The sequence below is a fragment of the Rhipicephalus microplus genome, chromosome X, assembly GCF_043290135.1.
Source record: "Rhipicephalus microplus isolate Deutch F79 chromosome X, USDA_Rmic, whole genome shotgun sequence".
NCBI classification, from domain to species: Eukaryota; Metazoa; Arthropoda; class Arachnida; order Ixodida; family Ixodidae; genus Rhipicephalus; species Rhipicephalus microplus.
Window position 1 is genome coordinate 311,659,913 of NC_134710.1, and position 23,811 is coordinate 311,683,723.

At 45.3% G+C, this 23,811-nt stretch overlaps 1 protein-coding gene and 1 pseudogene across 3 annotated transcripts in view; one reads left to right on the forward strand and one right to left on the reverse strand.

The window, feature by feature from the left end:
* Positions 1 to 1,110, reverse strand: part of Sec31 (COPII coat complex component secretory 31) — a 170,543-nt gene extending 169,433 nt beyond the window's left edge. For all 3 annotated transcript variants that reach the window (XM_075879503.1, XM_075879502.1, XM_075879501.1), the window contains exons 1-3: positions 1,022 to 1,110; positions 468 to 586; positions 230 to 319 (exon numbers count right to left, since the gene is read on the reverse strand). In XM_075879503.1, the coding sequence (XP_075735618.1) occupies positions 230 to 319; positions 468 to 580 (203 nt within the window). In that variant the 5' untranslated portion in view covers positions 581 to 586; positions 1,022 to 1,110. The remainder of the gene's footprint in view (positions 1 to 229; positions 320 to 467; positions 587 to 1,021) is intronic.
* A 6,137-nt stretch (positions 1,111 to 7,247) lies between these two features.
* LOC142775307 (uncharacterized) lies at positions 7,248 to 16,512 on the forward strand (annotated as a pseudogene).
* The last annotated feature ends 7,299 nt before the right edge of the window (positions 16,513 to 23,811 follow it).

The following is a 23,811-nucleotide window of genomic DNA, read 5'->3' on the forward strand; positions in this document are numbered from 1 at the left end:
TTTTATTGCTCTTTGATCGACCTTTAAAATTCCCTTCTAATTTCTAAGACAAGGTGACATGCACGATATCGCCTTAGAAGAATAAAAAAAATCATTACACTGCAACTGCAAGTCACACATGTAAATTAATACATCGGTTTTTCGCTGAAACTAACAGGTTTCGTTCGGACGAACTGTTCTCAAAAAAACATCACAAGCTGAACTGGAGAATGGCAAACATTATCCTCACCTGTGATCGGAATCAAGAGTTCCGACAAGTTCCATATCCAGTCCTGGCTCCGTGAGGTTCAGTGCATATATCTCGAGTGCAGCCGACGTGCTGAAATGTGTCGCGCAAAAGAGTGAGCTGGCAGTAATGAAAAACTTAATGTGGAAATTTGTAGAAGGCTGCAATAAGCATGTCAGGCACATCTATGAAATAATAGTCTATGAGGGATTATACGTGAAAATCCCAGAGGCAACAGTACCTGAACGTGGAATCCAGCTGCTGAGCGGCAGTGCCGGCTGCAATATAAATCGGGTGGTGCACAGCCGGCGCCCAGGCCACGTTGGCTGTTCTATCTATTTCTTTAACCTTCATTTTTGCCTGCAAAACCAAAAACAAATTCAAAACTTAGCGACGAGTTACGGAACATTCAAAAGCTGCTAGCACGAATAGCAGAGCTGCTCAAGCTTGACACGCATTGAAGACGCCGCGGAACGGGGACGTTTAAACGCGACGCCAGAAGACTTCCAGCCTGCTATTTCTTTAAAGTGTACCTTAGTCACAGAAACTCACGCCTTTCCTTCACTAGTCAGAATGTTTCACTTAAGGAAATACACCTAACACAAACGAAGGCGAAGCGATATATGGCGACTTCTTTCCTCGACTACCATCGAAAATGGCTGAGTTTTCAGAAACTACAACGCTGTCTGCTATTTACAGCTGACAGGATTTTGCCTAAATCATCTTGTATATTCAACGAATTTTAACATTAAGCTCAACGCTCACTCTAAATCCGAAAAAAATTAGGAACAGTACCGGCAATCAAATCCAACGTGGCAATAAGATGCGTGTCGCTGTTTCTGCGCCCCCTGGAGGAAGTTTTTCTTTTGACAGCCACAATAGCCATATGCAGTGGCCGCAGCCAGATCTTTAGCCATAGCCATCCTAAAATATCAGGCTTTCGCTGTCAGCAGACACACTTTGTCTTTTAACAACGAAACTTCTCAGAAAATAAGAACAAAACGCTGCAATCGCTTTAGTTATATTGTTATTCAGTCTAGGACACGTATTAGTGCCTTCACATGCAATAATGAATTTTATTACTAGTTCTTATTGTTGTATATGCTATTCCGAAACCGGTATGCATAGCTACCGCACACTGACCAAAGGGGGCTGCGTTGCTCACACTGTGCTAGCCACCCTAACTGTGCCGTCTCAAAGTCTTTGGCATTCGCCGTTAGGAGCAGCAGAAAATAGACGCGTGCACTGCGTCCCCCATGTATCCCGGCTACAATCCGCCGACCGATGCAGGGCGTGAGACGCGCACGTCACGTTCTTTTTTACCAAGGCCGTCTCAAGGTTGCCCTTTTTATCCGCTAGGTTATGTATTCTGGCGCTGCAGTAAGACTGGAAAACTTGACTGAACGGTACCCATTAATGTTCGCAGAAGTGCACGCTGCGCCTGCCAAATAAATTCTCTCCAATCGGCTTTTCTGGATGTGAATGCGACAATGCCATAAAGCTATCAAATGCTGAAGGACAGCTTTGAAGCAGCGCAGCTGTTAAGGCCGGCTGTAAAAACTTTTGTCGGTATGATGCGTTCATCATTCAAAGAAAATTTCATCCACGTGCTATGGCCAGGGCTGCTTTCTTCATTCTCTTTACAGCAAAGTTGCGCTCCATCATACAAAACTCGTCATGTAGGTATATGCGCCACAGCCATCTACCAAGTACAGCCGGTGCCAAGTGGAGCACGTGAAACATACGAAAGAGAGTGAGAAAGAAGAAGATATAAGGATATCGAGAGAGAACAAAATAAGAAAAAATTCAACCAGCTCCACTTCGCGGGAACCAAGGAGGCCGTGAGGCTGGTGGTGTTCCATTCACCCATGTTACCCCTACACGTAGCGGAAAGGAACAGAGGGCTTCCCCGAAATTCAAATGGAGAGTGTTTTATCGAGGAAAAATAACTGAAATATTTGTTTGTTTTAAAGGCCTTCAACGGAAGAATACCCCCCCCCTCTCCGCCCAAGAAAAATTCCTGACTACGAGCCTGGGTGTACTCCTGCTCTTTAATTATATATATATATATATATATATATATATATATATATATATATATATATATATATATATATATATATATATATATATATATATATATATATATATATATATATATATATATATATATATATATATATATATATATATATTGATTGATTGATATGTGGGGTTTAACGTCCCAAAACCACTATATGATTATGAGAGACGCCGTAATGGAGGGCTCCGGAAATTTCGACCACCTGGGGTTCTTTAACGTGCACCCAAATCTGAGCACACGGGCCTACAACATTTCATATATATATATATATATATATATATATATATATATATATATATATATATATATATATATATATATATATATATATATATATATATATATATATATATATATATATATATATATATATATATATATATATATATATATATATATATAGTGTGCACGTGCGTCACGCAGCGCCCCTTCGTCACTTCCGAAATGCGTCACCGATATGCCCGGGTATCTGCCGGCTCCGTCGCCTACCGCTACCGTGCTGTCTCCTCGTGCTTGCGCCCATTTAGTTTTGCCTCACGATGCAAGTTTTAGGGCCGCTAGTGAGGCAAGTTGATTTAGTAGTCGCCGAAGAGAGAGCAGAGCTTCGGGATGTTTTTTTCGCTGAAAGTTATTACCCAAAGCTGAGGACGCACTTTGCGATTTTCTGAAAAGTACCGGCGTGTTTGGCTGGCGCGGATTAACAAAAAAAACTACTTGAACAACCTCGGTGATATTTGCGTCTTCAGGTGAAACTTCTTTCCGGGTTAGTGCCATAGCCAAGCACTTACCTGCAAACAGAGATAGCTTACCAAGATACATGTATATACAAACTCACTGCGTGCACAATCAGCGTGTCAGGTAGGCGGTCAAAATCGTGATGGTGATCGCGGAAATTCGGGTATTGCGTTGAAACAAACTGTGAAAATGGATGCGAAGCAATATTTGTTCACTTTGAAGTATATACAGCCGATCGGTTCAAGTTGAGGGCTCAGGATTTTCAAAATTTGGTCAATGAATTCCCTAAAACGGTCTCCATGTTTTTCAGGGTCTTCACTGTACATTAGCGTACAAAAAAGGTAAAATACAAGATGAAAAAGGTGTCAAAACATACGCGAAAAAAAAAGTGATTACCGGCATTACCGCGGCACGCACCACGCGAAGTCTCTCTCTGCCTCGCATAATGTTTTCCTCGGCTGTTTGCACAAGTTTCAATCAAACAGGCTCAACATCAGCAGTGTTTAAAACAGTTGGGGGGGAGGGGGGGACGCTGCTACTTTGGTGGCGTGGGCCGCAGCAATATATTAATATTATATCTCTTGTAAAATTAGCTCTGCACGACTCATTTTCCACGGGAGCTGCTGCGCTTCGCTCATCCACTCTTAAAACTGCGGCTCGAGAGACTTTGGGCTTTCACTTGTTCTTGGGCCACGCAATTTGTAGCGTTTGTAGTGAAAGCGAGATAATGGGCCCTCGTAGGTCGTGGTGGGCAGCCAGTGTACGCGGTGGCTGGTATCCGTGTCGCACATCTTGATTTTCTGATCTTGTATCGAGTGAACAAACGAGGCCTTCCTGATCCGATGAGCTCGATAAAGTACGACAGCAAAAAAAGAAAAAACAGAATGCTTCCCTTTCAACATCGTACACAGAAACAGATAACGAGCGCCCAAAAAACCGCGCAGCAGCACGCGAACTACCAGGGTACCCAGGCATGGCGGGTGGCATATATAGGCCTAACCACGTACACACAGATTTGACGAAACCGTCACTTAAAGGGGCCCTGACAACACTTTTCTAGGTCACCATATAATTAATTAACTCACTTGTTGCATCACGATCGAATTGACCGCTGCACTTTTTTTAGAATCCGTCCCGCGTGAGTGGAGGTACAAAAATTTGTCGCACACGCGACAATTGCTTTCTTTCTCCTCTCGTCCAAACAAAAACTCTGGAATATGCGCATGAAATGACCGCACGTTGGATCTTTGTTGGCAGACACTCTAGGTTGTTTCGCAGCTAAAACAAACACATCCAACGCTTACAAAGCGACAAACATCGCGGCTGCACAACTTGAACCACTAGGTTCGTCGAACGTTTCGCGCTGTCGGTATGTCGTCACACGTCACAGAAAGATTCCAGCAGACGGCGCCATGGTATGTCCTCGCCGCCAATAGCGTACGAAGCATTCGTAATGGCATCAATCGCTAAAGTGCTACAACGCGTCAGCACGTGCACGGCGTGTATTTCCCTTATGCGTACCCTCTCCCTTAATAGGAACGCGATGCACCATGTACTACAGCGTACGTGTGGTTGGGTCTTTAATAAAAGATTCACGTACGCTATTGTAACCATCTAGTAACCTTGATACTGTCAATGCCTATTTTACAGCACAAGCCTTTATTTCAGTATGGGGAAGTGGAAGAGGCGGCCATGTGGAGAGATAAAATTTATCTCTGCGCCTTCACAATTATAATGTCTATTTCCTTCTTATTTTCGCCATAAGGGCTCCTCCATGTCCACTTACGGTTTCCTCGTTTTCGGTAGAAGGTATTTAAAATCCGTGATTTGTTGCGTTCTGCGAATTCTACTAGTAGCTCTCCTCTGGCGTTTCTAGCACCGATGCCATAATCTCCTACTGCTTGGTCTCCAGCCTGCTTCTTCCATAATTTTGCATTAAACTGTTTACAAATGTAATTGCTAACAAAGTAAAGAAAACATTAGAATTCAATCAACCAAAGTAACAAGCAGGATTTCGAACAGGCTACTCAACAATCGACCACATTCAAACTATCAATCAGGTAATAGAGAAATGCTCAGAATATAAGCAATCACTATACATAGCCTTCATTGATTACGAGAAGGCGTTTGATTCAGTAGAAATATCAGCAGTCATGCACTGTGGAATCAGGGCGTCGATGAAGCATATATAAACATCCTGGAAGAAATATACAGGGGATCAACTGCTACCATAGTGCTTCATAAAGAAAGCAACAGAATACCAATCAAGAAGGGTGTAAGGCAGGGGACACAATCTCCTCAATGCTATTTACCGCGTGCTTACAGGAGGTTTTCAGAAACCTAGAATGGGAGCAGTTAGGGATAAGAGTTAATGGAGAGTACCTTAGTAACCTGCGATTTGCCAATTACATTGCATTGCTGAGTAACTCAGGGGACGAATTTCAACTCATGATTACGGAGTTAGACAAGGAGAGCAGAAAGGTGTGTCTTAAAATTAATCTGCAGAAAACGAAAGTAATGTACCACAACCTCGGACGAGAGCAGCGCGTCGAGATAGGTAATAGTGCACTTCAAGTTGTAAAATAGTATGTCTACTTAGGGCAGGTAATAACCGCGGAGCCGAACTACGAGATTGAAATAACTAGAAGAATAAGAATGGGGTGGACCACATTTGGCAAACACTCTCAAATTATGACAGGTAGATTGCCACTATCCCTCAAGAGGAATGTATATAACAGCCGAATCTTGCCGGTACTTAGCTACGAAGCAGAAACCTGGAGACTGACAAAGAGGGTTCAGCTTAAATTGAGGACGACGCAGCGAGCAACGGAAAGAAAAAATGGTAGGTGTAACCTTAAGAGACAAGAAGAGAGCAGAGGGGATAAGGGAACAAACGGGGGCTAAGGATATCATTGTTGAAATCAAGAAGAGGTAATGTACATGGGTCGGGAATGTAGCGCGTATACAGAATAACCGCTGGCCATTAAGGGTAACTGACTGGATTCCCAGAGAAGGCAAGCGGGTTAGGGGGAGCCAGAAGGTTAAAGGGCGTCATCAGAGGCATACCCACTGACGCGAACGCTGAAGATCTGGATAGAAATATTGTCAACGAGAGGAACCCGCTAGCGGTCGGCGCAAAGAGTATCGGCAGCACGACCAGCGTGATCGTGGTGATTCAAGGACACAAAGTACCGAACTTCGTTCGATACGGAGTCATCCTGATACCGTGTAACCTGTACAGGAAACAGGTCGACGTTTGCCAGCAGTGCGGCCGTGTGGGACACTGTAAGGACGTGTGCCCGACCCCTACAATAAAGACATGCCTGGCCTGCGGGCTTGTGGACGCCAATGACGTCCATAGCTGCACCCCAAAATGTAAGCTGTGTGGGAGCGAACACTCGACTGGAGACCGAATTAACATGCAAGGCAAAATGCAAGATGCTCTACGTTGTGCGCAAGCGAAAATGGGTGTGACGACAGGCCGAACGCCAGCCGACAACGATTTTCCGCCACTCGACAAGCGCCAGTTGCGCGAAAGTCAAGGACTGCATCGAAGAACCACGCCCGAAAATCCAGAGACAGCAGCAAGAGAAGTCTCAGCAGGAAAAGGTTTTGATCACGTGATAGAGTGGGCTGGGCCAACGCAGCGAAAGAGAACAATACACGGAGTGCGCAAAAATCACCGAATCCACGAAGAAAAACAATAAGGACAAGGTGAAACAAGCCGATGAGACCCTCAGGCAAGAGAACGAGGAGCTGCGAACAACCATCAACATCTTCATGAAAGAGATCGCCGAGATCCGTAAGCTGCTGCTATCCAACAACGAGCCTCAACAGAGACCCATGTTATGCACAAGCAAGGCCAAAGAAATGATCACGAACAGCCAGGAGACAGTCCTAGAGGAACCAGTCCTGAAAAAGCGAGACTTCGAGGTCAAGCGCAAGCAAAAAGAAAACGAACGCAATGACAAGGCTCGAAGCAAAATTCGAAGAGAGATTCACCAAAATCAAAGATCTAATCCCGGCGAACATCGCAGCTGCAACAGCAATGAAACAAGCAATGGATGCCTACCAAGCCGAGAACACAAATAGAACTGCTCACATCGAACGGATCCTGCAGCCGATTGTGAGCCACCCGACGTCTGCACCCCTCTTCGCACTACAGCCGTCGAACCAAGAAACACCGTACACGCCAATGCAATCATGGCCTCCAGCGCATCAGCAACAGGCATAAAAGTGTGACAGTGGAACTGTTAGAGCTTGACAAGTCAGTCCTATCAGTCAGTCCAGCAACCTATCGCACGCGCCGCGTGCAAGCCGGACGTGATAATACTACAAGAGACCCTCACCGACACAACGACACTCTCCAGCTACAGAGTGCACAAGGGCCCGCCTTACGGCCGAGGCCTGTGCACCCTGGTCAGGAAAGGACTCACGTTCATTGAACACGTACGAGCTGCACAACACTGTCAAGATCGAGAACACACTCACAGAATTCATCCCGGGCAAGAAGAGAAAGGGAAGTCTATTTCTGCTCAACGTTTACAGCAACCCATCAAAAAGAACAGAGAGATTCAAGGCATTATTGTTGCAAAGAGCAAGCACCGCAGCGGGTCACAACGCGCTGATCGCATGTGGTGATTTCAAAGCGATGAACCCCGCCTGCGGCTACAACGAGTACAGAGCAAAGGGCCGTGATCTGTACCACGACGCCAAGAAACTCGACTTTACCCGCATAACAGATCCGACGCATCCGACGCATCCGACGAGAATCGGCAAATCCGTGTCCCGCGAGACCACTCCGGACCTCACGTTCGTCCAGAATGATGTTCGAGGTGCGATCACGTGGAGAAACACGGGGGCCGACCTCGGTAGCAACCACACCATCGTGGAAATCGGCATAACGGAACACGGCAACAGAAACAGAACACACAAATGGATAAACTGGGATGCCTTGCAAGACACCAGAAACCAGGAGAGAGACGATGGCAACGAGATCGAAGACACCGACTCGTTGGAGGCCGGAATCACCAAGAGTGTAGGCGACGCGACCAAAGAAATTGAAACGGACGCGGAGATTCACAAAGTAGACAGCCGGATAGCACATATAATCGAAGCCAAACAGTCGATACTCAATCGATGGAAAAAACAGCGGCTAAACCGCTGGCTGAGAAAGAAGGTAGCAGAGCTCAACCGTGCGATTGAAGATCACTGCCGAGCGCTATGTGCGCAACAGTAGAAAGAGATCTGCAACACAGCAGATGGGCAGATGCACAGCGAGAAGACGTGGAACCTGCTGCAGCACCTGCTAGACCAAATCAAGACCAAGTCGCACCAAAGGGACGGGCTCGTCAAGCTTATACATCGTGCAGTCTTGGCACACGGCGCCCATGAAGTCATAAGACGCATCAACGACTAATACCTGCCAAGTACACCCACTGAGCAACACGCGCCGTACGGCGGCATACCCAATGCGAAGCTCGATAGTGATGTGGACGTCAAGGAAGTCCGCGCGGCCCTGCATAACCTCAACAGCCGGTCAGCGGCTGGCCCAGACCTCGTCATGAATAAGGCGCTCAAGAACCTTGACGACGGATCGACTGAGAACCTAGCAAAATACTTCAACAAGTGCTGAAGAGAGGGCGCCAAGACCATTCTGATTCCCAAGCCGGGGAAGCCACCTGATATGGACAACCTTCAGCCCATCTTGCTCACATCTTGCGTGGGCAAGGTGCTGGAGCCCGTCCTTCTCAACAGGTGGCAAGGCTACCTGGAAAGGAAGGGATGTATCCGGCAACAGTAATTGGCTTCAGACAACACTTGATCACGCAAGACCCGATGTTGCAGCTCAAATACCAAATCATCGACGGTGGCGGCAGCGCCCGTGATAACAAGAGAATCCTGGGGCTCGACCTGCAGAGCGCCTTCGACAAGGTGAAACACTCGGCGATCCTGTCTCAAGTCTCCAAACTCATCATGAGGAAAATACCTTGCTACTATATTAAGGACTTCCTCACAGAACCACCAAGCTGCGCGCAGGCGACCTACAGACGCAAGAGAAGAATTTTGGGAGCACTGGCACACCGCAGGGGTCGGTAATCTCGCCGATGCTGTTCAACCTGGTAATACTCTGGGTGGCAGAGAAGCTCGCGCGTATCTAACACGCTAGGCACACCATCTAAGCGGATAATATCACGCTATGAGTGACTGGTGTCAACGACGCCAACATCGAGGGCGCGCTGCAAGCCGCCATAGACGCGATAGATCAGCTGGAAGGCACCGGACCAAGATTTTCACCTAGCGAATCGAAGCTGCTAGTACTCCCACCGGCCAATAACGGCAGAGGCAAAACCAGACAACGCGAATACGAAAAATCCGAATCGTTACCAAGTCTGGTTACGTGATCCCCGAAGTTAGTAAAATCAGGATTCTTGGCATGGTAATCGAGAAACACAGAAGAAATGGCGACACTATCGCCCATATCACGGCTAAGGCAGCCAACGCGACGTGACTCCTCAAAACGAATCGCGTCCCGGAGGGCAGGCATGAGAGAGGAGAGCCTGATCAGGCTCATACAATCCTCAATCATCAGTCACGTCGCGTATGTTGCCGCCTTCCACAGATGGGTGCAACACGAACGCAACAAAATCAACGCCATCATCAGAAGAGTGTACAAGATGGCGCTGGGTCTGTTCGGGTCCGCGAGCACGACCCACCTCTTACAATTCGGGATACACAACACGCTCGAAGAAATAGCCGAAGCGCAACGAATCACTCAACTGGAGTGGCTGTCCACAACGGAGTTCTGTAAAAAGATACTGGAGGATATAGAAATAGGATGCCTGAGCGAAGCAGAGATGAAGCTTCCTGTCCTCGAAGAGGTTCGATGCCAGATTAGAACCAACCCCATTCCGTAGAACATGGATCCCGGGTACAACAAGGGAAGAAGGGTGGCGAGGGCCAGGATTATCATCAACGTGCATGCCAACGACGCACACACGAGGTACGTTGACGCGGCGCAGTACCAACGGAAGGCATTCGCAGTGGTCGTCCCATTGAGTCGTCGACTAGCGCAACAAGGATGGCAGCGAGCGTGAAAAATTCCAGAGTGGAACAAGTGGAGGAAGTGGCCATCGCCCTCGCCATCGACGACACAGCCTAGTACTCCCACCGGCCAATAACAGCAGAGGCAAAACCAGACAACGCGAATTCGAAAAATCCGAATCGTTACCAAGTCTGGTTACGTGATCCCCGAAGTTAGTAAAATCAGGATTCTTGGCATGGTAATCGAGAAACACAGTGCTGAGTGACTCTAGACAGGTGCTACGAAACATCGCCAAAGGCCAAATCTGTAAAGAGGCCGAGGGTATATTGCGTGCGGCCAAACTTCAAAACATAAAGATAAGAATAAGATGGCGTTGTGAGGTCATATTATATTTCGTCTCGACAAAGCATTTCCAAAACAGTTCACAACCACACATTCCACAATGAAAAGCCAGACACCTAATCTTTTTTTTTCTATGTTGCCCTAATTTTTATCCCAACACATAACACTGATTCATATTCAAACTAAATCTGCGAGCACACTTTAGTCCTTCAAGAGGAAAACAACTTCTAATGTGACATAGTGTGTGCATCAATTGTTAAAATCCTCGGTGGTCTAAAGCATGCATAAAAGTATGTACAGCTGTTTGCATATCATGTGATAAATATGACCTGCAGATCAATAAAAGACACATTTGAAGTTGGGTACCTGTGTTGTGCATCTTTGTTTTTCTGTTACTGTGTCCTTAACTTTTACCACTCTTCTAAAAAAGGCCTTAAAGGCCTTGCTGAAGTAATGATTCATGTGTATTCAATTCAGATGTAGCCTTCATTTGTTCAACTGTGACTATGGGAAACTTACATGTTAGATACTACCCTGTTTGTCATTAACTTTACATGTCAGGTTAATGAGTAATGACGTAAAAGTAAATGGTCAACCTCTCCAAGTAATGTGGCGCAAGCTGGAACAAAAAATTTAGTCCACGAACAAACACAAAGTTGAGTTAGTGAAGCCCATATGCTTAGATCCAGGTACACGTTAATGAACACCAGGCGGTTGAAATTTCCGGTGCCCACCGCTGCAGCTCATAATCATATTGTGGCTTTGGGACATCAAACCACAAAAAATATTATATTGTGCTAGTTGGCACAGACTCATAACGTAAGGCACGTACACACAAACATGAACGTCAAGCAAGAGATCAAGAGAGCACTAACGCCGATGATCAAAGAAGGTAGGCCCAAAAACAAGTGGACAATAGAAGAGATCAGATCAATACAACCATAGCATTCCAAGTAATGTAAAGCTTACAGCGTGTGTTTTGCATTGGACCCCACAGTCACTGCAAATATAAACAAAAATTGTTAGTACAAACGCTTTCCACAATACCATTCCATAACTTTACGCTCTTGGTGAGCTTTTCTCTGCACTGAAAAAAAACAAGCCCCATAAAAATTGGTTGAAATTCCCTTTAAGGTACACCATACCCTGACCGTGGATGGAAAAACCATAACCATAAAAATGATTGCAATGGTCTAGATGGCACAGAATAATGATAACATAAGGCACGTGCACAAACACATGAACAGAAAAGAATAGATCAAGACCACTAATGCCAATGATAATACAACTAGGGCCCAAAAATATTGTAGAAAAAAAAAAGATCAATACAACCATAGCATCCCAAGTAATGTACAGCAAATACAATGTTCACACCTGTCTTAATTCTGCTGATGAGAGCTGTTAATAATAGGAGGTTGAATATTGACCAGTATGCAGCACAAGTGCATGATGTCACTCATGAGAGGAATAAGCTCATTAGGCACACGAAAATTAACAATATTAAACATTTTGATACGTTGAATAACTCTCTTTACATGAATCCGAATTTGGGCAATGTGATAAGTTTCCTGGAGCTCATCGAATGTAAATTGCATGTTTACTTTGGAGAAAAGAGGCAGGACTACGACACCTTTGTTACCTTCCACGGGTGCCTTTATGCCAGCAAAGCCTTTATCGGCCAGCACATCACCTGGCTCTATCCTGTACAGAGAGAGAGAGAACATAAGAAAAAAGGCAGGGAGGTTAACCAGGGCTGAGCCCCGGTAGGCTACCCTGCACTTGGGAAGGGGAGAGGGGGAAGGAAAGTTATAGAGGAGAAGAAAAAAGGTCACTGACTGGGCCGACGCGTAACAGTTTTTATTCCCAAATGATGAAACAGGCCAGTGTATTTGAGAAAACGCAACAGCGCTTTTGTTGCCTTTCGGAATTGGGATGGGTAGTGCCATGATACCAATACTTTCTCGACACTGAAATCACTTCTGTCCAGTTGATTTAAGACACTGCGCAGGTGAAGCTTCTCGGTTGTGTATGCCGGGCAGTGACATAAGAAATGTTCAATAGTCTCATCGACGGCGCAGTCGTTGCACACCGCGCTGTCGGCCATCCCAATCCTAAATGAGTAGGCATTGCTGAAGGCTACGTCCAAACGTAGATGGCACAACACTCTACCTTCCTCCGTAGAAAGGCCAGAGGGTAGCCGGAGTCGTAGAGATGGGTCGAGAGAATACAGTCGATGATGTGCTAACTGTGATGACTGCCACTTCTGGAGTGTCATGTTCTGCGCCAGCTTACTTTGGTGTCTAGCCAAGTCAATCCTAGATAAAGGTATGGAAACAGGGTTTGTTTGTACATGTGCCTTTCTGGCTGCTTCATCAGCGAGGTCGTTGTCGGAGATACCGCAATGACTTGGTATCCACTGAAACACAACGTTGTGTCCTTGTTCGGTCGCATAGTGCAGCATTTCTCTGATCTCACACACCAGTTGTTCGTACGACCCGCGACGAAGTGCCAACGAAAGACAATGTAGAGCCGCCTTGGAGTCGCAGAATACTGCCCAACGATTAGCCGGTTGTTGCTCGATATAATCGATGGCACCCTGCAGGGCAACAATTTCCGAATCAGTTGATGTGCTCACGTGACAAAGTTTGTACGTGATGTTGATGTGTCGCGATGGGATGACGGTGGCGCCGGTGGAGCTAGTCTGGGTGGTAGATCCATCCGTGTATACGTAGATTCTGTCAGCGTAGAAGGAGTGTAAACAGTCCAGTGCTGCTTTCTCAAGGTCAAGGTAGAAGTGGCTTTTCTATTTCGTTTTATTGGGACAGCAAAGCACACGTCGGGTTGTCGTAGGCTCCACAAGGCGGACGGTGAACGCACCAAGGGTATAAAACTGGATTGTAGCAAAGCGCGGTGGGAGCTGACGACCTTAGAGAACGACGCCTGCGGCCGTTGTTCTGGCAAACGCGCCAAATGGCTCAATACCATGCGTGAAATGTGCCGAATATGTGCTCTCAGCACGTCGGTTATGACGTAGGTTGTAACCGGACGATCCCGAGCCAATATAGCTGTTCCTGCGGTTGAGGTAGTTCGTGGTAAGACGAGACAAACACGTTGTGCCGGTGCTTGCACGCTCTGAAGTGCTCGAATGTTTGACTTGCAAGTTTAAGTAAGCAGAAGAGAACTGTAGTGCAGTACACCGATAAAAAGTGCTTGGTATAGCTGTAGCATGGAACTCAATGACGGGCCCCACCTTTTTCCAGCGTTAACTTCCGGGACATGGCAATAGATACCAGTTTAGCCACAGAACACAGTTGCGCAAACTTTGAAATGAGGATAATGATGTCAATAGGCTGCTGCTGACATCGAGTCAGCTGGATAAAAAATTATTACAAAAACTTTATGACGCAGCACATGTTTAACAAAATCTACTTGCTAGAAAAACAAAATGTTTTTTATGTGTAGCGGTACGCAAACTTGTAGTATTTGATCATTTTAAAATAAAACTTGGACCCGATGAAGGCGCCTCTACAAAAAAAGTGCAATAGCGCGAGTGGCGAGAGAGGTTAGTAAATCCACTCTGGGTGTTTGAACCAAAAACGCGCCGCGGTTGATTTTTTTGCCCCCTACAGGTGAGCACTTGAACTTGAGAGTTTCCGGGGCCTGGTTTAGCTTTCAAGCTAGTCACGTGAGGGCTCCAGGAGAGGTCAAGGTCAACAATTACACCTAGAAAACCAACGTTTCTAGAACTAGGTAAGTTGTAAAACTGAGTGGCGTTGCGCGGCGCCGCCGCTGCCAGCGACAAATGTGGCGCTGCTGTCGCATCCGGGTTCACTCACTGCATGCTCGCTCGTGTCATTCCCGTAACCTCCATCGCCGGTGCATGTTGCAGCGCGTCGATATCTGTGGAGGCTTCTTTCTGCGTGAACATTTTTGTGCTTCAGCGTGCCCTGTTCTGCTTTGTATGTGTCGCGTGTTTTCATCATGCCCAGATGTTGCGTTCTCGGCTGTAGAGTAGCTACAGGAAATGAGAGATACCACAACATTTCTTTTGTACCCACGTGTACCTGAGCAGCGAGAGGTATGGGACCACGCTATTCCTCGTGCGGATAAGAAAATGCCTAGCACCTCACGTGTGTGTGATATGCACTTTCATGAGAAGGACATCCTGAAGACTTTTACTCACGTCATATGGCAAGAAGGTACAAATCGCCAGAGGAAAGTGGAACCTCGTCGAAGGATGCGTTCCCTGAATGTTCCCGAATTTGCCCGCTTACCTTCTTCGCGGGGCCCGCGACAAAGAAGCGAAAGCTGCCCGATAGGAGTGGGGTATTTTCCTGAATATCATCGGCGAAAAAGAATCGACTATCTCCGAGAACTGAGTTCGAAGACAGTGAAATAAGTCTCGACATGCTGTCAACTAGTGGCGTCATTTCGCTTCAAGACATAGAAAACGTTTGTTTGCCAGCTGCATGCTGGTCGAAAGTTGTTGAAAATGGCAAGACAAGACAAGTCGTCTTGCGGTGTTTCTAGAGCTCAAACAAAAGCACCATTTGTGGAAAAATGTGTTGTCGCAAAAGACATGACAGTCACCATTAGCAGCCGTCACCATCGCTTGGCGAAGTCGCCCGGCAATGCAGATACCATCACCCAATTGGCCGAACTTCTGGGGGACATAGGAAAGCTGAAAGTGTGTTCATGATGTCCCAGTGCGTCAGCAGGCAGACTCGTGAGTGATGACTACGAAGTGCTCACCGATACCCGAAAGTGCGGTCTCTGCTCGAAGCTTTGGCTGCAGCTGTGTTAACAGGTTTCATTAGAGGAATTCAAGAAGAAGCAGAGGGAAGACATTCTTAAGATAATGGCCGCAAGCGTTGCTTTTCGACTGTCGAAGTTGCTAAAGAATGTGACTAACATGAAAAAAAAAAAGCTGTTTACATAACCAGAGAAAAGCCACGAAATTGTGCCACATAGTTGTAATTTATTTTCAAGCACGAAAAACACAGCCACAAGAGACGATGCAAGACATTGTAATTGGGTTTTTTGCGTCTAAAAATCTATTGCGGACGTACACCAACTAGCAACTAACGAAAAACTCGTGTATGTTATGCTATATATATCAAGCATTGTATATTATGGGCTGTTCAGAAAGCCATAATTATACTATATTTGCCTTACACCTCTAAATATTACGCAGTATTAAGTTTCTGCGGCAGCACAACAAGTCTCGATAATATACTGTTGGCAAAGCTCTTTCAGAACGGCCGCCTCGGCGTCTTGCCACGACGACTACGCGTTTTCGTCTGCTAGCGGAAGCTTGTTGCGCCGCCAGTGCCACCAAACTGGAAGCTGTCCCGGCGCCGTGTGCCGAGTAGTCTGGCGCGGGAAGTTTTGCAACTTACCTAGTCTAGAAACGTTGTAGGAAACGATGGCTACGCTTGTAAGAGATGGGCTGGTCATTAACCCCTTGTAGGACAACGGGAAATATCTGTCCCATTTTTTGTTCCCCACAGAATTGCTCGTAAAAAACAATGGGACGCATCAAGCCTATTTTTTTGTGCTGCCATCTACATTGAGGCTTTTACACTTCCGTTGAATCTCGTTTGAAAGCTGTAAAATAGATGGCGTAAGGTATAGATTATTTTCAAAATTGCGTTTTTTGTTTTACCGGCGGCACAAATTTCCGCATTGTGAGTCTCCGGCAAAGAATAATTCAAGCTGACAAGTGAGTGTACCCTTTTCTGTGCTTCAAAAGAAATACTTCCAGCTTGTAATAATTGGGTGTTTTCAGCAATAGGTGCAATATTTACTCCTAAAAGCTTTTTCGAATGGTGCCAAGGCAAAAATTGCATGACGATGGGAGAAGCCTACTGCCACCGCTGCCTGCATTTGATGTGTAGTGAAACATTTCACCGACTCTTTTGTTTTCTGTTTGCTTGTAAAAACGCAGGTAAAGGATTGCTGATGCGAAAGGAAGCGCTGGAAATATATTTTAGCCTTCCTGACGACCCTACGTCGAGTGATTCCGACAGAGATGCGGATGAAGACTTCGCACCCGAGCTCGCTCCGCCCGATTCAGATTAGCAAAGCAGTGAAGCCGAATCGGCGGAATCAACGAGGAAACCACAAAAGCGAAAGGCTACCTATTCAAGAAAGAAAAGGAGGCAGAAGAAAGTGCCTAGAATTTGCGACGAAGCAGAAGTCGAAGAGGAGGAGGTTGGGGCATGGAATAGCAGCGAACCGGATGGCGTCATTCGTGTTCCAAAAATTTGGGACCCACAATACAGTGCAAATCTCCCGACGACGCCTTGTGAAGCTTTTGCTGTTTATTTTGACGAAAGTATCATGATCACACTGGTGACAGAGACAAACCGCTTTGCCAAACAGAAAGGCCGACAGCTTTAGAAAGAGCTTACAATTGATGAACTCCGTGCATACTTTGGCATACTTCTGCAGATGAGCTCAAACCCCAGACATCAAATGTACCCTGTACTGAAGCAGTGACAGTTTTTTTCAATTGTCCTGAAATATCAAAGGTTATGCCGTTCCGTCGTTTTCAAGCCATTATGAACTGTTTGCACCTCACCGACCTAACCAAGGAAAGAAAAGAAAGGTGAAGAAGGGTACGGCAGATTGGCAAGAACGCAGCAATAGCAAATGCTTTTCTTCAGATGAAAGCAGTCAGTGAAATGAGCTACCTTTGGTTCCGGCCCGTCCTTGGTCGCCAGCTGATAAACGGGCAAACGTTCAAAGGGTCCAGCAACCGCCCGTATCGAGTCAACAAAAAAGGTGCCAAACATGGCCAGAAAATGGTAGGCGTTGCTGATGAAGTCCGATTGCTGGGAGCTGGACATCACCCTCAGAAGATTGCAAAAAGGATGCGGTGTCGTTGGTGCTCGACTGCCAAGAAAGAAGCGCGCACCAACCTTCTGTGTGCAATGTGCCCCTTTGTTCAACTTGTTTTGGTCCTTTTCATGCCGGCCGAATGTAACCTCGGAGCCCTCAAGGAGCATTGGGACAAATGCGTCCCATTTTTTAAATTTTAATTTAGCGCCAGTGGGACAAATGTGTCCCAGTTTTTTAATAAAGTACTCGTTGTACAGCCTTGAAAGTTCTTTCAAGCTACTTATGTTAGCTTGGTTAGTAAAAGAAGACAACCTTTTTCTGTTTTTTTTTTTAAACATATCCTGCCCTACAAGTGGTTAATGCTTATCGGGCAACTTGTCATCGCCTTGCCCGGCCGTGAAGGCTACCAGTGCACATTTTTCTGCTGAGATTGTTAGACCTTGCGTGCGAAGATAGTCAGATGCTTGCGACGCTGCCCTCTGTATTCTTGCTCGAACTTGTAGACGTTTCAATGCTAATGCCCAGACACAGATACCATCAGCTTAAGCTAGTGCCATTAACATAGCGGCAATCGTTAAAGGCCGCAGTTGCTTGTGTTTAATAAATGTGCAATATTTAGTAGCAGGTGTAGATCTTGTCTATGTTGTGTACACGACAAACATAACTTAAGTTGAACCATAAGTTTGTATGCCTACTAAGTATTTAACACATAATCAACAGCATGTTGGTGTGGCGCAGTGGTTAGCGCAAGTTGCACGTTCGATCCTCCGTGGCGCCTTGTTTTTTTTTTTTTTTACGGGACGGGTGTTTTTTATATCGTTTTTATAGAATTTTTTTATTTTTTGTGGCAACTCGTCACGGTGATTCTGACGTCATTTCGCACTCAAGCGTTGCCGGCACTGCAGCACCCACCATACCCACCATGCCCACCGTTCGTTACATACTCATATATATATATATATATATTATATATATATATATATATATATATATATATATATATATATATATATATATATATATATATATATATATATATATATATATATATATATATATATATATATATATATATATAATCTTTTTAGTCTTCGTCGACGACGACAGCGACACTCCAGTATTAGTAATAAAATTCAAACAAAAAGCTTTCTTTCATCTTGCTTTTATTGAGGAGAAAAAGGCACCGAGCGTTGGTTTCTTGAGACCGATGTGCGGCGCTTCCACAATTTTCAGGTGCTCTGCCTTGTGATCGGTCACCTCGGTCTCGGTGGGAGTAAGGTTTACTGGACGCGCGCGCCCGTGACGTGTGAGGCTGTTGTAACTTGCTTTTATGCTCTCGTTGGTGTGACGCAAGTACGGCCCCACCCTTGACGGCAGAGTGACGCTGTCGGCTACTATGGGGTCTACGTCAGAATGAACCACCAATTTTGTGTCAATTTGAAAAAAAAAAAAGCGCCAATGTCTTGGAAAGTTTCCGTACTGCCGGGATCGTCCTTGTTCGAATAGCTTACCGCCAACACGCTGAAACTCAAACTCGGTTGAATAGTGGAGTGTGTCATCGGTTTTAAACTACGGGTGAAATAAGCATTTTCCATGGGGTCCAAATATTTCACGTGACACGTGTGCATAACGTCGGGTCGAATTTGAATGGTGACGTTCAGATCTGGCTTTTGCTCGTACGATTCGTAGTTTGATAGGTTGCTGCAGGGGCGTAGCCAGAAATTTTTTTTCGGGGAAGGGGGCGGAATTGACACCGACCCGACTGGGGGGGGGGGGGGTACAGGCATCAGCTTTTTTCCGTGACGTTATTATCGACGGTATTTTTAGAATATTGCGTAGATGTATATCAAAGACCTGAGACTCCCCCCTCCCCTCCCCCCCAATCCCCGTGCGAGCAAGCAAAAGTAGAGTAATAGCAGTAAAGCATAAACGACCGGCACAGTGGTCGTTTCAAGCGACGGCCTGTCGTCGCACAAGTGAATCGACTGGTCTTTGAAAACGCGTCACTGCGACGACCCGCCCGAGCGGAGAAGACATCGTTAATTGTTAATCGTTAAGCGTAGATGGCATAGTCCTCGTCGGAGCGAAGTGCGTTTCACAAGTCAAGGACGGCTCCGCTTACAACGTGAAATGAGAATGACTGCAGGCCTATGGGAATGATTTTTATCTTGAGCTTCTTATGTCAAGCAGCCCAGCCACCATGATAACTTTTAGTCAACATTTTTTTTTTACTTTACTGCGTGCATACGCGCATGCTTGCAATACACAATAAGTATTATTTTTTTGTAAATTTTGCTGCATGTTGGCAACACAATTTCGCAGGCGTTATTTTTCAGGTAGACTTCCTCGCAACCATGGTTGACATTACAGTTGCACTGTGATTTTTGATATCAATGAAGTAACTCCAATCGCAAAGATTTTATCGTGCAATCTGCGAGGACAAGGTAATAATTGTTCAGAAATGTCCACTACACTCAATCAAAATGCAACTGGAACCATACAATACCTACTCGCAAAGAAATAAGTTGTTCGATTAGTATATGCTCTTGAAAACTTCAATATGCGCGAAAACGCGTAGTGATCTAATTTTTTTATTTCGTAGCTTTCGTCGCTCTGCTCCCGGAAACGATAGCGTAGCAGCAAGGTGTATTCCGTTGTTTCCAAGCGTGCAGCTGTCCTTTCCTTTTACACTAATAGATTCAAAACCATACGGAATATTCCACTGTGCAGCATGAATATGTCATGTATACCCTGTTCTAACTAGTTCATGCATTCATGTTTGCAGCACTTACGCCATCGCGAACAGGAGCAGCCTCGTACCACGCAAAATCTCGAGTGATCGGTTCACTAGTGATGAAGGAGAAAAAATCCAGTCTTCTTCAGAGCATATTGCACCATAATCAATTTCTCAGAACACGTGAACTTTAACGAGAACTGCCAGTGCATGCAACACAAGTTTACTTACGCTGTATACTGTGCACCATCCGTGCCTGCAGTCGGTTGTCTGTTTCTGGTATTCTGATGCGAGGTGCTGCAACTTTACTGTTCGCATCAACAGCTTCGCGTTCATTCGCGTTTTTGGTATGACACCACAGCGCAACAGAACCCACCAGCCTTCTGTAAGGGCGTAATCACAAACGCGAGACATTTCGCGCACAGAGTAAGATACTGCCATGGGGCGCGTGCGACCATACCGGCACCTCAAGGGCAGCGGAGGAAATGTTTACCGGCGAATCTTTTCGCCGGGGGAAAAACGAAAGCTAGTGTTTAAGGCGGAATATTACCTGCCGACATGTATCGTCGGTAAAGTTCTCGTTCCTCGCATTCAGTGTCACTGCCCGAACTTTGCTGAGCGCGTTGCTTCCTAGCAGTGCGAAATTGCCCCATTGAAATACGGTGCCTACACGTATTTGCTGGGTAGTTCATGCTCTGTGTCAATCATCGTCCCTCTATGAGACTCGATAGCCACGCTAGAGTACAATCTAGCCGCGCCGAAACGCTGTAAGGTAAAGCTTGATAATTATTTCTCGAAAGGCGACGCTGCTCCCAATGCACACACAACTGGCGTAAAAAGCTACAGCAGCCAAGGAAACGGTTCTGAACTGTAGTTCTGCACTGCCTGAATACGACTCGTGTGCAGAGAAAACTCCTGAAAACCAATCGGAGCATGATGCATCCACCGAAACCGCGATTCCTAACAACATTGATCCTTACGTGTTAAACAGGTCCATGCAGACGCCAGAAGTTGCAGCACGACGAGACTAGACGACGTTTGCTAATGACAACATGTAAGCCAGGCGCTCACTACGTACAACTTTCCCTCAGTTAGTAAGAGCAAACTGAAGTTTCAACCTCACTGGTAAGAAATATTTTCTTGGCTGCTGGTGTATTCTAAGTAGGTTGAGAGAGCAAGACATGCATGTTTTTTTTTTTTTTTTGGAAATAAAGTTGAGGCAAGGAAACTCACCAAGTTCTTCGTGCAAGCATGGTCCCGTCTCCGTTCACACGTCGGAAAGAGGCGCTCGACAATTTCAGAAGCCAAAACGAGCGTGGCTACTACAAGACCACTGCTCTCTACGCGACAAATTTTCTAGAAGTACTACAACGTGAGTCAATTGCCAAAAAGGTTGAGTCATCAGCGCAGGCAGAAAACTAATTAAGCAGAAAAACAATACTGATCTCCATCGTAGATTCTGTGATCTTCTGTGGGAGACAGGGTGATCATGAGAGACGATGATGAGAACCACAATATAGTTATGAAGGACGCCATAGTGGGGCGTTCCCGAAATTTTACAACTTTGGATCTTTAACGTGCACCTAAATCAAAGTGCACGGGCCTCGCGCATTTTCGTCTTCATCAAAAAATACGACAGGGATTCAATTCTGCGACCTGCGGGGTCAACAATGGAGCATCATAACCACTGGACCATCATGGCGGGTAGTAAAAAGGACGGTTTTGGTAAAATGATTATGCGCTACTTTTCGTCCAGCTGTAAGAGCGCAAGTTTAACTGATTGAGATATATTGCTGAAAATCACTTTTACTTCGTGCCAGAGTTATTCCGTTTTCTCCCATTGCCTACTTCTTGCTTTTCGGTGGCACTTTTCACTTGCAGACGTGGTTAGCGGATACAAAAAGTTTGAACGGCAATGCAACAAGCCTAGTTTGCATGTAACGATTCTCGTAAATTTACATATATGTGGCATATAATATGACATGTAATGCGCAGAGTAATCTTCGAGTCAGTTGAAGAAGATAACCAACAGTATTCCGCTGTGGCATGTGTCCGTTCTTTGCGTGAAATATCGCTTGCACAGGGTTAGTTTGATTTCTTCTAAAAAATTATGGTTATTATGCATATTGTTGTTAATACTGCATAATAACATGTCCACTTCTACCCATGTTTTTTTTTTTTCATTCTGTGCATTTCTTGTTGTTCGTTATATCGCTAGTTGCAGAAATCACTCGGTGTGCCCTAGCTTCCAGTCATGCCAGTGGAAAGGGACGAACAGATGAAGCGAATCAATATAAAGGTTTCTAATTCGTCGCACATTTTTTCAACTTTATGTCCCTTATTCTTGCGCTATTTATCACGCTGCTGAACAATAAAACTCGTGATCACTAGAACTTCCCACGCTACATTTCTCATTAGGCTGCTTTAGGTGTGACCATCACCTTTTTACATCATAGATATTTAGTAGGCCTTTCTAAGATTGTGATTGGCCTGCACGTTTGGCTGTCTTGCACCTTCTCACTAGGCAACACTTCACAGTGTATTCAGCAGTTAGGGCATAAGAAACATGTATCAATATATTGTAAACTCGTATACAAGTGAAGTTCGCTGAATAAACCAAATATTTTGTCGCGCGCGCGCGCGCGTGTGTATGTGCCTGCGTGCGTGCATGTGTGTCGGGGGGGGGGGGGGTTCACATGTGTGTGTGTGTGTGTGTGTTTAGATGTTAGCAGAACGTGCGAAAGTTCAATCGAAATGTTAGTCTCTGATTTAGGTATACATTGGTACACGTTTGAATAGTAGCAATGTAATATGCTTGAAAGTGGCCTATCAGGCCTTGAAACTGTGTATGGTTTTTACAATTAAAACAAACCTCTACCCAGAAAAAAAAAAACTTTTCGTAGCGATCGACTCCGGCGAGGTCCCTTCCGGCGGGTATAGGTATGACCACCGGTGCAGCATTAATCCCGTACTTAAAACACTTGCGGCCCTGATTCTTGCCCAAAATCTCACAGAGTGTATACTGATATCTTATAGACGTACTGATATCTCACAGACGTACTGAAATCTCACATACTTACTTATTTCGTATTTTGTGTAGTGAAATTCGAATCAGTCTGGCTCGAGTTTGATCATGGCTTTCTTCCATCTAACAAAATAGCTATCATTGGATATATTTACCAGTCCCCATTATCGTCTTATACGGTGACTTGTGTGTTGAACTTGATGACGTTCGAAGTTCTTTTATATTTGAAAATTGCAATGTGATAATTTTAGTCTATAAACATTGACATTACAAATATTAACGATACCTTTTGTGTTCAATACTCCAACTGTTGCATGGGGCATTGTTTAGAATCTCTCCTGGATTCTCAAACACGATGTGTTTCTCCCAGCCGCAACACGTTTACGGACCATATGCTCAGTAAAGTAATATTTGTTCAAAATGCCGGTGTAGTCAATTTAAATCTGACAGACCATTATACAATTTTTCTGCTATTAAATACGCAAACTAATATCAGAACTGAAATGGCCAATAAGTGTGCTTTAGATTCTGCAAAGTTCGTTGATATGATATCGTGCTCCGGTGGGGTGGGATTTATCACAAGATCCTTGCCTCAACAAAGCGTTGAATGCCTTGACCGAGAAACTTATAGGTTTCATAAATTCATGTACGTCTGCATCCATCATATCACGTAGCTACTAAGCCCCTAAAAACCAGTGGATTACGAGAGGACTGCTGCGCGGCAATAAAAAAAGATAATCTTAAAAAAAAAGTGAAGCTCAGGCCATTCAACTTGTCT